At 39.4% G+C, this 14,245-nt stretch overlaps 1 protein-coding gene across 4 annotated transcripts in view; it reads right to left on the reverse strand.

The window, feature by feature from the left end:
• tns1b (tensin 1b) overlaps positions 1-14,245 on the reverse strand; it is a 192,986-nt gene that overhangs the window by 141,351 nt on the left and 37,390 nt on the right. For 3 of the 4 annotated variants that reach the window (XM_047155880.2, XM_047155873.2, XM_047155874.2), the window contains exon 2: positions 3,262-3,376. The exons of the other annotated variant lie outside the window; for it this stretch is intronic. In XM_047155880.2, the coding sequence (XP_047011836.1) occupies positions 3,262-3,376 (115 nt within the window). The remainder of the gene's footprint in view (positions 1-3,261; positions 3,377-14,245) is intronic. 4 annotated transcript variants of the gene reach the window in all.

The raw sequence follows: 14,245 nt of genomic DNA on the forward strand, positions 1-14,245 counted from the left end.
GAAGAGATGTTTATTTAGCATTTTTATTCCTCAATGCTTTGTCACAGTCTGAGGTAAATCTGTTCCTTTAAGTTTTCAACATGGGACCTTTGAGAGAACAGAGAGGCTGGTCAGACAGAACATAAAATGTAGTCTATAAACAGACAAAAACAATGTCTTTCCTTTAATTAAAAAAAAATAGTGTTGGTAAATAGTGTTGGCTGTAGTGTAAGAGGAATGCAGCACTTCAAGATGTAATATTATTTTAAAAATGCAGGAAAATTCAGCATAGTAACAATAATACTTCATGCTGAGCCACATCATGCTTAATCATCTTAATGGTATGACGACTCAGACTTATGTCCAAAGATTTTAGATCTGACTCAGACCTTATCCATGATCTCATGGTCGTGTCAATCATCTTATCTGAGAAGATGCATGGCACGTGTATATAGTGGAGAAAGCCTTAAATTCTGTAGGTTCTCCAGGACTGAAGGTGAAATCCCCTAATCTGGGAGACCTACAGCATGCTAGGTATATAAAAAGTCAGATAAAAAGTTTTTAAAAAGCTTGAAGTTTCTCTGATCTGCAGGTCACATCTATCTGATCAGGAGGGATGTCCAGGATAAGAATATGTCTCTGAACGTGCACTGCAGAATGCTTGACGCACAAAGAGTCGTGTTTTCTTGAAGGTGACAGTGCTTGATGTGTCTCATGCCTCTACAGCTCCTTTTGTTTTTGTTACATCTGGCACAGTGCTTTGTGTCCATTGCACAACAATACTGTTTCTCTTGGCACAGCTCAAACCTTCGTAAGACCAAATTAAATATCAGTTACAAGCAGATACTGAGATAGCAGTTGGAGTAAAAACAGGCAAGATTTCACATTTCGCTTGCAAGTCTGTGGGGGGTCTGTGAGGAAGCTGACGCTTGGGCGTCATTGGACCTTCCAACAGGACAATGATCCCAAGCATACCTCAAATTCCTCCAAGGCTTGGTTGCAGAAGAAGACCTGGAAGCTTCTACAGGGCCATCACAGTCACCTGACGAGACCCCAATAGAAAATCTCGTGTGGGATTTGAAGAAGGTGGTTGCAGCACACAAACCCAAGAATATTACTGAACTGGAGGCCGTTGCTCATGATGAATGGGCTAAGATTCCTCAGGAACGCTGCCAGAAGGGGTTGAATAATTTTGAGACTGGAGAAGTCATTATAAGTTGCATTTTCAGTTGAATTTGGGGAACCCACTTGAAGCATTCATTGTGTTGAACTATTTGCTTTTGTTTCATTCGTTCATTGAAAACAGCTGAAAGTCTGTAAATTTTGACAATAAACCTGATTTGTAATGGGGGTTGAATAATTTTGATTGCAACTGTTTCAATTGGGCTGTTTTACAGGCACCTCTGGCTAAATGTGTTTGGACACTCAGTGGCTTCTTTCCTGATGGAGATATTGTTTCATGAAGTCATTTCCTTACTGATCATAGAGCAGTGGTAACACTTTGGGAAAGTTGTGTGCATGACATGCAACTCAGGCCAAGCTGGAAGAGATAACAGACATACACTCTCTCTCTCTCTCTCTCTCTCTCTCTCTCTCTCTCTCTCTCTCTCTCTCTCACTATCTCCTTTCTTTCTTTCAGTACCAGGCCAAACACACACAACAGACATACTGTACAGTATCAGGCCCTCCAGACATTTCCAAAGACTGGACCTCACTATGTGTATGTGTGTTTGCCCTCATGCTTTTAACCATCCAACTTGACCTGTTCAGACAGTGGACGTATGTATAGGTGTCTATGTGTGATTGGAAAAACAATTTGTATGTACATATGCATAAGTTATCACAGATAGGAGTTTGTCTTAAATAAACAACATACCATTTCACCAACGTAAATAGAGTTTCAGTCAAAAAAAATCGCCCTTTCTACAGCACATTCTTTTTTGTTTTCCCACAATGAACTAGACATATTTTGCCAGTTAATCTAATATTTTGTCAGCTTGTCAAATATTTTGTACCAACAGCAGCAGAAAGTATCTACATTAAGAAGGTGTTTTAGTGTAAAAGAGACAGGGTACAAAATTTTAGTTTATTTTTAACTGAATTTCCAACATACTTAAATGTGTGCTAATGTAGGCATGATATACTAAATCAAGGTCATGAAGTGGTTTCAATGTGACTTAAGTTAATGTCAGAATAGTGCTTAACTGGGACACACCTCTAGAGAATTTTAAGGTTTGACCATGCAGTGTTATGAAATACAGCGACCTTTAAGCGTTTGGTTTATAAAGGCTGTCTCTGAATCTCAGAGCTCATTAATCTAAGACAGTGGTTTTTCTCGTCTTCTTTTTCTTTGCATATATGTTTTCCCTACTTCCAACAAACTGCAGTCATTGAAAAAATGGTCACTTTATTTAGTCATAATAAGAAATATGTTTTTAATATAAAATAATTGACTTCTTTTACTCAAAATGTTCCCAGAATGGCAGGCAAAAGTCCACAATTTTAGCTGTTCCTATTTCTAATGTACTAATGATGATGGACTGCCTTGTTGTCAGTGATATATACTCTCACAGAATATATTTGTCACATAGAAGCTTTTATTTTTATTTATGCCTCGTGATCACTAAATGTGCTTTCAGTTTCCACTGGAGCTCTATCCCAGGAGACTCTGGTGGCGCAGATGAAATGTATTAAAATCACCATTTTGCAATAACGTTCAATTTTCACATTTCAGAGCTCAAAGTCAAATAGCCCCAAACCACAAGCTTATGACTGTCCAGCTATAATTTATATGGTGGAATATGTAAGCAAAGGCAGTTGCTTTAGAATATGTATAATATGTACCAAACAGCACTTGTGGTGTCTATAATACATACTATAAGCATTTCTTTTCATTCTTAGGGTATATATTTGTTGAGAAGGACAAGGTTAAGCTGAGTAGCCCTGGTTATTAAAAATAGGAGAGGAAAAAAAAAATCTTTTTTTTTCTGCTAATAGGAACCTTGTGTCGCAGCAATTCCCTTGCTGTATTCTGTCCACTGTCTCAACTCAGATGGACAGTGTCCTTCCATAAAATCTTAAGACCACACTCTCCTCCTCGGATTTAATCAGGTTAATGATCAAATCTGATCTGCAGGCCTTCCAGCAGTGCTAGAAGCCAGCATAATTGCTCCATTGCTCTCATCTCTGCACCAACCCAGTAACTCTTGACCTTCTATTACCACTCATCAGGAGCTCAGCGATTCTGATGACCCCTCACCCACACCCTCATCCAGGACTGACCTCTGCAGATGAGTCCCTCCTTGTTGAGTGTCTGCTTGCATACGCCACAGTGCTTGCTCTTCTTAAACGTCTTCACCCGGAACGTGTGCGAGTGAACGGCCTCAAAATCCTCCGGCTACAAAAAAAAAAAGAAGATTTAAAGCAACTTATGCGGTATAAATACAATACATGAAGGAAAAAAAAACAAGCAAGTACCCAACATGAGGTAATAAGCATGAATGATTTCCCTTTCATTATTCAACATGGCTGAAGCAAAATTCCTGGAACCTACTTAGCCAGAGCCAGTTATTTCCATCTCATGCACCAAAATACCATGTGACAGCTCTGAGAGAATTAGCATGTCAGGCATGCTTAGTCTTGAAAATGTTAAAGTGGAGCACTATCATATAGCTATGGTACCATATTAATCTGATACCATATTAGCAATTTAGATGTCATTATGTCAACTAATCAGAGTCATTATATACTCACTGACTTACCACCTCAGATTCCTGAAACTTTGTCACAGTGGATAAGCTACCTAGTTGTTAAAAGGGATTTATAATGTCAGATAGTCCAATTGGACAATCATTAAGCAGCTATGTTGTTCTAGTAACATTCTAGTAGGTTGTTATTAAAACATTTGGAAAGCATTAAGCACGTTCTAAGAAGTGCTTCACAGTGTTATTTAGATTTACTCATTTTGTGGCATTTTTATCCAAAGTGACTAAGGGCTTGCACAAAAGGTTAACTATAGCAGCTTGGTAGTTGTAGGCTTTTCAATTCAATTCAATTTTATTTGTATAGTGCATTTAACAATGGACATTATTAGAAAGCAGATTTATAGACATCTGGATATAAAGTTTATTTAAATTTTTAGGGTCAGGGTCATTTAAGTATAGGGTCAGGGTTGGACACCATGGGACACACGTTGCCAAGGTCATGTCTGTACACCTTTCTGTACACCATCTCTGCTGGAAGGCACTCCCTGGGAGATTCCCATTCACAAGGACTATTAAACTAACCTTATGGCTTGAGACATCACCCTCAGCTGGAACTATGGAAACTGTGAGTCTGGCCCCTGAGGCTCACAGATTCTGGCTTCTCAACTGAGGTTGAAGAGGCCATGTTAAATGCCAGAAACGTCAGTGAGACCCAGTAAACTGCACAATGGCTACAGTCCTGGAGTTCTTACAGGAAAATATCTCTGCAGGGTTGGCTCCTTCTACAGACAGGGTCTACATGGCCACCATTGCGGCCAGCCACACCCCTATTGATGGAGCCTCTGTGACAGTGACACCTGACCACAGCAGGCCTATAAATAGGCGTGATTTTACACAGATGTCAGATAACAGTCACGTGTGAGGGCGCTTCCCACAGCATAAAGCTCATGCAACATCTCGTTCCCTTTTCAGTGAACAGGGTTACATGCATAATCCAGATGTTTCTTATATGAAACCATTCAATGATGGATTGTAAACTGTTCTTAACAATTGCTGTCTTAAAGCTAGTCCAAGAAAGAACAACCATAATTTTTTGTTCAGATGAAAAAAATAACTAATCATATAGAAACCAGGGATGCACTATTACCATTTTTTCTGACATAGTACTAGTACTTTATGTGTATTTTGGTACTCACCAATACCGAGACCAATATTGAAATGAATAACCTATTTATATGTGTTGCATCAAGACATCAGTCAATCCACACCAGAATTGGTTTTGTTTCACTTTGTCAAAGCACTTTTGTACAGCTATATGTAAAGTAATTAAATATTTGAAATAATATATATTTAAACAATATATATTACTGCTAGCAGGGAACTCCTGATGTTGAGTTTTATGTTATCTTACATCACATAAAAACACCTGGTATCAGATGTTGGTATCTGAGCATTTTTTATGAGTACAAGTATTAGTAAATGAGCATGGTATACTGATCCAACCGTAATGGAAATGTTAATGGTAACCCAGAAGGTTTGAATGCTTTTTTTAAATCAAAAGTTCCTAGAACTATTACATTCTGAAAATTGTTAGTTGGGAGGTTTGTACAGAGTGTTGGAACCATTAACTATCCCAAGAACACTTTACAGGTTCAGACCTTCTCAACACCTGTATTTTCCTTTGAGAATAATTATAACAAGTAGTTGTAGTGGTGATAAAGAAAAAAGGCTACCATGACTAGGACTTTGTTTTAACTGAACATATTGGGTTTGACCTACATAAACTGCCTGCCAGCTGCAAAATAGCACTTGCAACAATATATGTTTTTTTTGCACAATGAACTAGAATTAATTAACCATGGTACACTTAACAGGTACACTTTACAGGTTCAGACTTTCTCAACACCTGTTTTGTCCTTTGTAAGCATGAAGATGGAGATTTTGCCTGTCTCTGATAAGCTAGTAGCTTTATATCATTTACAAAGACAGTTCGAAAGCTTGGTGACAGAACTGAACTAAAAAAAAAAAAGCTGGACTGTGTCTAACTGGATATAAACTAAATCTGCAGTCACATCAGCAAGACCTTCAGCCAGAGCAAAAGCAGGAAGGAAAAGCCACCCAAAAGCAAGATAGCTTTGAACAGAACATGGGTAACCCCAGGTGTGATATGTAAGTCATGGAAGTAGATTTTGATCTGATATCATATACAGTACCAAGCCTGTATGAACGAATCTTCTGTCATACAGAGACATTTCAGCTGCTTTGCCTTATCTGGATTTGGTCATGTTTTCTGGTTGGTCTTAGCATTGAGGAAATGAGAAATTATATTTCCCCCCTTTGTGTTCAATTCATCCTATGACTCCCCCTGACCATGGTCTATGGTGACTCAGACATGGTGACACCACTTCCTCAGAGTATTTGCTCAGATGTTTTCCATTTTGAGTTTGGCCTCGTGTAGAAAATGTCTGCCCAGGCTCCAAAACTACACTACTGGCTTGCACAGAGAACAAAAAACAGTAATAAGAAAACGAAGAGCGAAAGAGATGATCTCAAGCCTGAGAACATCGGAGAGAACAATCAGATGAATAGGAAATGTCTAGAAATGACTGTTTGAAAAATAGGAGGCCTAGCTCTGAATCAGAGTATAGTTACTTTGCTGGACATCCAGATTTCCAACATCATTATAATCATCACTATGAGCATAACAGGCATTCACCTCCTCATTGCCATTGTCATATCTCCTTTTTGAGAACATATATAAATCAGGAGTGTTTTTAAATTTCCTCATAATTCCTGTAGGCAAGGGCTATAGACGGCATGCTAGACAGGGTTGCAACATGTTTGCCTGGAACCAGACCGCCTGGGCAACTGCATGGAAAAGGCCAGGGGTTTTCTGAGACAGACTCAAGGAGACCTGACTCTTCACTGTAGCTAATGATCTGCTCACATATAGGCCTAAAGCACTTCAACAGAACCTAATTCTTTGTGTGTGTGTGTGTGTGTGTGTGTGTGTGTGTGTGTGTGTGTGTGTGTGTGTGTGTAACATTACTGTACAGCCCATTGTAAGTACACCTGCAGGTTAACAGTCCAAGACATGGCTTTGTTGAACAGGAAATCTCAGGGTCTGGTTCTCATGGTAGAGTATGACCTCATTCCACAGGTACCCTCATACACACTAGCACTGCATTCCCAGCACAAAGGTCCAACAGTACCGTTCATATAATTAAACCTATGACATAATCCCCTAAACTCTAAGGACCCACTGACAGACCCAGACATTCTCCACTGTCCAAGTTATTTGCCAATCCAAAAATGGGCAGGCTGGGGTCACTATCAGAGGACTCTATAAACAGAACTTGCAGGGGGGAAAACAAAACAAAACAAAAACAGGAACTACAACACTAGCAGCACAAACTGAGGTAGACTCTTTATCTAGGACAAGGAACACAGAAAATATTAATTACTATGAAAAACATGATCTATTTCCAAACTCATAAGATTAAAAAAGGAAACAAAAAGTTGGAATGTGTTGTTTATTAGTATCTTTGATAACAGTACATCTGTTTCATATCTGCTGGTTCCCCAGGTTCCTTGTCCTAGATTTTGTGGAACTAAACACAAAAACAAAGTTGAGACAGATGCAACTGGGCGATTAATGACCGAAGCCAAGTATAGCCGAAACTGAAGAGAACAAGAAACTAGAATGTTATGAGATAACTATTCATAGCTCAATTCATGCAAATAAAATACAATTTCGGTCATTTTTAACTTTTTTTAAAATTATTATTATTCCTGTTCAATAAAATGTATTTTGTGTACACCCATTATCAGACCTTTTGTTCTGTGTGCAGTATTGACATGAATCACCATTTTTCAGAGCACCTTGGTGATTTTTTATTTTAAATGGTTGGTTGAATGTTTGGTTGGTTGGTTTGCATGTCTTTATCTCACAATCCTGGCTTATGTACATAGGTCTAGACTAAATATTGAGGTGGTTGAACTGAATATTGATTATAATTTAAAGTTTTCCTTGTTCAAATGTGAAAGATGCTTTGTTTTGTTTTTTGTTTTTTATAGTAATGCTGTATGAAAAATTGTATTTTGTAGAATAGATAGAATATTTCTATTCCACATTTGCATTATATTTCATTTACTCCTTGTGTGCTGTAAATAAGTAAGGTTGGTGAGACATTTTATCATTAACTACATTCATAGAGTGGATCTTTTCTATATCAGTAAAAAATTATTGCTGGTGCAGCAGATCCCAATATATGGCTGAACATACATTCAGTGCAGGTGGCACTGAATTAAAAAAAAAAAATGCAAACCAGAAGATCCATCATCAGGGAAATAATTCAACATCATCATCGTCATCATCTTAAATAATACGCTACTACTAAGTAGTGTACTATCAATGGCGCACTAGAATCAATACCTATAGTAGCTTACTATTTTACATACAATCTAGTCTAAAGTTTTTGGACATTAATTCAAGTCAAGGCCAGTAGGCTTCACTGTCATTATAGACAGGTGTAATGTTAGAAACAAAATATATTCCCCCTAGAATGAGGGTCCTACACATACAATTAATACATATAATAAACTGTACAATAAACTATACGGTAAACACAGCAAACGCTATTGCATGGGTGTATTTTAATGCTCAGTCCTGAGAAGCATTGATGAACATGTAAAGTGACTTACAATTTTCATGCAACTAGTAATCTGTGTGAAAGAATCAGAGTGTAAACGAGAGAGAGAGAGAGAGAGAGAGAGAGAGAGACAGAGATAGCCATCTCCACTCCTCACCTGAATACAGCATTGTATGTGACTTTGACAGCCCTGTGGCATTAGTCACTCCCTTTCACTGAGTCCCCAGGCCCAACCCTATTCTAATCTGATGAGCCTGATATCATCAGCCTAAAGGAATTAATGCAGCTCCACTAAGCCGAAGGCTGGAGATGCAGAATCAATTTTACTGATTACACTGCTGGACATTCCATGAATCTCTGCCTGTCACTTGTCGATGTGCGGGAGAGCATTGAGAATGGAGAACATTCATTGAGAATATTTGCAGGTAATAAAATGCATGATGGGAGCATAAATAAGAGTTGAGTACCAGCAGTGCAGTGTGTAATCACAGAACTGTGTTGTGTTAAAAAATAAATACTGGATGTGTCAGGTGGCATTTCTACAGCCATCCGTCCTCCATTATGTCTCCGCTTAGCCCACTGCACATTCATAACCTCCATCAGTGACAGTCACCAGACACTAGCCCGAGTTCAGTTTTCATACTATGTCTGATTTCAACAAAGATGCATTATGGGATTCGGTTACCTCAGTGTAAACATAAATAACCAAGGGGAACTTGTGTATGTCCCATAGAGAAAGGCAGGCATGGGTTGTGTATATTGTTGAGCCAAAAGTGAATTCCCCTCTTAGAGGCCAAGTCTGGAACAAATTTCATATTTCTACTTAAAAGCAAGGCGGTCACTAGAGCTGCCTTCCCAGACCCACCTAGCAGGGAAGTTTACACAGTTGGTATGGAAACACTCATCTTTAGAGACTGACATCATGCTGTACATGCAGGAATTCTGGGGATTTGAGGTACTCTCTAACTTAAAATCCCTGTGCAAACAGCTCAACAGGGCTTATATACTTAGGCTCTACTATAAACTTTGAATTAATGTTGATTTTTTTTTTTTTTTTAAATCACATTCTCTCACATATAAGTGCATGCAGCAGGATCCTAACCCCACACAGAGTAAGTGATTTTATTTTAGCTTGTATTCAAAAATACTCAAAAATTACCCAGGCTGCACTTTTGATACACAATAATGCACACAACATAGCCCACTACTGATAATATTTTTTGTGTGAGAAATAGATAGAAACAGATAGATATAAACCCTTGGTAGTGGACTTTCAAAAGCTACTGTATATATTTTCTGCTGTGTTCTGATTAGTGTGTATTTTGCACACATGTCATGGTTGCTAAGCACAGAAGATAAAAACGGAAAAAAGGAGAAAGTCAAGAGAGAATACATCTCAATTTGTCCTGCATCAGGGGCCCCTGAAAAACAAACCGCTTGTGTTCCCTCATTCACAAGAACACAACAGGCTGGACTCTGAAAGTAGGCAAGGAATCCTGGGCAGAAAAAAATTTACAGTCTCAGAATCAACGAAGGGCATTCAGTGCAATTCTCATGACAGCTTACATAAATCCCAAACAAGAGTTTTTAATTATAATTTTAACCACACAAACATACCATGCTCCATTATTAGATTGTGGACTTGTTTATCCTCATAAATATACATCATCATATAAACAAAACGGTGCAGCTGGCATCCTCCTTTAATTGTTTCCAGTAACTAAGACAATGCAGGCATTCTTCCTATTTGGATGTTATTGTAGAATAACGCAGCTTAAGGGTGAGCTCGTAACTTGGCCAACCCCTGGTGTATAACCTCATGTAGAAGTGCTTCCACCATGCTCAATTCATTTCAGAATACTGCCAGCCTTTCAAGAGACCCTACGGGTTCCACAAAGCCAAACCCCCGAACTAGGGTTCACACGAGCCCGTGTGGCCAAGCAGCATGTATACGCCATATACACAGCTCCACGCTGAGACACTAAGCCCCTGGGAATGGTGCTAAGACCCATTCAGTTCCACTATCCACACAAAGTATCCCCTCACCCCAGTAAGAAACTGAACTAGTGGGGAGGGCTAAGGCACATGGCCCCCAGACATCTACAAGGGGACTAGTGTCTGGTCACAGAGCCCTGTAATGGTCTGACTAAAATCCCAGTAAGACTAATGGTCTGCACTTATGCTAACTAACACTGCAATCTATCAGGATGGGACCTAATATAATTTTCAGTTATGTACAGTTGCAATCAAAATTATTCAACCCCCACGGCAAATCAGGTTTATTGTCAAAATTTACAGACTTTCAGCTGTTTGCAATGAACAAATCAAACAAAAGCAATTGAAATAGTTCAAAAATAATGAATGCTTAAAATTGTTTCCCCAAATTCAAGTGAAAATGCAATTTATAATGACTTCTCCAGTTTCAAAATTATTCAACCCCTTCATGGCAAGCATCTTTAGTACTTAGTAGAGCACCCTTTTGCTGTTATGACTTGCTGCAAATGAGATGCATAGCCAGAGACCAGCTTCTGGCAGCGTTCCTGAGGAATCTTAACCCATTCCTCGTGAGCAACGGCCTCCAGTTCAGTGTGAGTGTGCAGGCAAGTGTGCATCCATGTAAACTACAGTTTTGAAAGCAAACATTACTAGAGCCTGTGCAAGAATGCTCTAATTCCTATGTCTACGTCTAGATTATGAACTGTCTCCACACAAATTCAATTTGCAGGAGGTATCAGTAGTGCCAAGATCCCCAAGTTCTAGCCATTAGTTATCTTCAGAATTAGACCAAGGGGATCCATGTTCATTAATAGTAGAGTATAGAGTTTGAAACTAGTTCATCAGCTGTATTCACCCATTTAAATGTAAAAGTATCCACATATTTCTTGCCTGACAACCAAAGTACCACAAAATGCTATAGCCAGCAGTGAAACTTCCATTTTAATTGTATGAGTTTTCACAGGCACCAAGCATAATTTATGCCATATACAGACAAAGAATGCCTACTAGTGCATGCAGCTCCATGATGGGTGACTGTGAGTTCAATCATGTAGGGGGTGAGCGGTCAATTATATAATTAAGGACACCCTGATAAATAACCTCCAATAACTCCAACAAAATGGTAAATTGTAAGAATATATTTTGGGAAAATAATGGGGGGGGGGGGGGGGGGGTGTCAGTTGGGAAAAATCTTACTGCAGCAAGCCAACAGAGGCTATTAGAGAAGGTATTCATTCATTCATCTTCAATAACAACTTTATCTTTTTACACTTAGAAGCAATTTAGCATAGCCAATCCACCAACTGACTTATTTTTGGGAAATGGGAAGAAACCAGAGATCCCAGAGGAAAGCCACCTGCACACAGAGAGAACATGTGAAACTCATGACACAGACACAGAGTTTAATGATCAGAGAGATTTTTTTCTCCTTATTCTTTTTCCATTAATCTGGACAGTAATGTCTGGACGTCTGGAGAACATCTGTCTGTCAAATGCAAAGATCAAGCCAGCCACCATCTTGCTCACTTAATATGATTTGCAATGGGGCCATCACCTCCAGCCTGTCACACTCACCTCACCGTTATAAATCAGAGAGTGTGTCTCCAATCACTTCCAACCCAGATGCTGCATCATATCACCTCCCGACTGCTACTGGATCTGAAATGTGGGTATCATAGGATAACAGTGATTCCAGACAAGGGGTATGGATGTGTGTATGATTGACAGAAAAGCCAGAGCACACTGGCAGGCCATTTGATGATTTGCTCTGAACTAAAAAAAAAAAAAAAAAAAAAAAAGGCTGATGCATGCTGTAATTTAAACATGCAAGTGTCGTTCTCCTGGAATTGGAAAAGGACAAGGAGACACATCTGGTAACACCAACATATATATCCATCTTAAGTGTCTAAGCAGTATTGCAGTGAGGCAAACATGTCCCCTGTGCACATGTTTCCCTGCTTCACTCTCATTTAGCTAATGAAAACCTCACATCAGTTTTTCATCCTCCATCTCTGTCTCTCACTCTCTCTCTCTCTCTCTCTCACACACACACACACACACAAACACACACACACACACACACACACACACACACACACACACATCCTGAAGATCATGCCTCTTTATTTACCTCACTCACTCAAATACAAACATCTGCTCTTGTAAATGTACCACCCATGGGTAAACACTCTAAATAGTGGATGGTTGATAGAAGAGTCATTCACAGCTTGTAAAAGGTTATAGTATCTCAGAAACACGCATGTTTAAGAGCTTTTATAGAAACAATCATCTCTGAGTAGGTTTTGATATGTAACCTGTTTGGGGGTTATCCTTTTCTGAGTATTTGTTAAGTTTAAATTAAGTACAGCAAATTTGCCAAGATGTATTGTTTTACATGTGCTTTATAAAGGGAAAAAAAGCAGAGACTGTTTTTTTCTGTCTACATTTGCATGATGTGCACATGGTACACATGGTGCTCCATATTGGTGGAGTCTGGTAGTGAGAACTTCTCGTCATTCTCTGATCCATCTATTGAAACTGGGGGTGTGGCACTTGCAATAGAGAGGGGAGGGGTACTACCTTAATTACCTGCCCCAGTTTTTAACCAATAAGAATTTTGCACAGTGTGTAGATGTTTGAAAGACACACACACTCAGCAAATGACCTCCAACTCCCTGCACCTCAGTGCCTGGAGTCTCTCAGAAAACAACCCCCCTGCAACCATTCTGTTTTCTTTCACAACGCTACTATTCTTCCACCCACAAAACATTACCCAGCAGGAGCACCTGACCTCTGACCCCATCGTCCCTCTCCTTCGACCCTCTCCGACCCTACATCCACTCGGACACACCGAGGATGTCTGACCTCTTTTCTCCTGCTTTTTCTCCCACCATTCTTTCCTTCTCTCTCTCTCTATCTCTCTGGTAGGGACGAAGCCCCCACATGAAGTTTCTGAAATTAGATCCTGGGATTTCGGGAGAGGCTGTTAGGGGAGCACTCAATTGATTTGGTAAAGAAATGAATGAAATTCTGCTATTCAGTGAAAAATTTACCCACACTACTTGGTATTGTTCAAATGTTCCCAGCACCCTAAAAGGAGTTATAAGTTCAAAAAGTACCAGTAATTAACAAGATTTCAGTGAAATCTTGGGAATCACATGTTTCATACATTTAAAAATACTGATAACGCTGAAAGCAAAACATGCTTGGGTTTGTACTTTTATTCTGATATGGCTCTGACTCAGCACCACTTTAGGCTGCATTCGGAAGTTGCTTGTATATCTGAGACATACATCCTGTTTCAAAGACACAGGAATAAGCAATCCTACCTATGTAACAGAGAAATTGTATACTTCATATACACAGCAATGTATACTTACGCAGGAAAAACAATCCTGTACAGAATTTCTTAGCAAGCACTTCCGCTTTTAAAACCAGACAATGTAAGTGTGTTTAGCTCTTTAGTATAGCACTTGACCCCTGCCAAACATTTAACATGCATTCAGCATTTCAAACAAAAGCAGAGGAAGACAGCTAATAAAAATAGTACACCCTCCATCTGAATCTAATCACCTGCTAGCCTGCATAGCCCAAACAGTCCAGGAACTCAGTGTTGCCTAAACGTTTAGATTATTGGCAATGAGGCAAGAAAAGCGATGCACGCAATTTATTATGATAAATGTGTTTACTTCGTGCAGACATTCTGTCGACCACTGCTGCATCAGCCCAGTCCCAAAGCCCCATAGTGGGGTTTTTTCATCACCCCACCAATAAACCCAGTACAAATCCTCACAAACCTTTCCTCTCATTACAGCCCCAAATCTACAAACCTTCCCTCTCACTCCATCCTCAAATCTCCACAGGCCTTCTCTCTCATCCCAGCCCCAAATCCTCAAGCTTTTTCACTCACTCCAG

The sequence above is a fragment of the Ictalurus punctatus genome, chromosome 6, assembly GCF_001660625.3.
Source record: "Ictalurus punctatus breed USDA103 chromosome 6, Coco_2.0, whole genome shotgun sequence".
Classification (NCBI taxonomy): domain Eukaryota; kingdom Metazoa; phylum Chordata; class Actinopteri; order Siluriformes; family Ictaluridae; genus Ictalurus; species Ictalurus punctatus.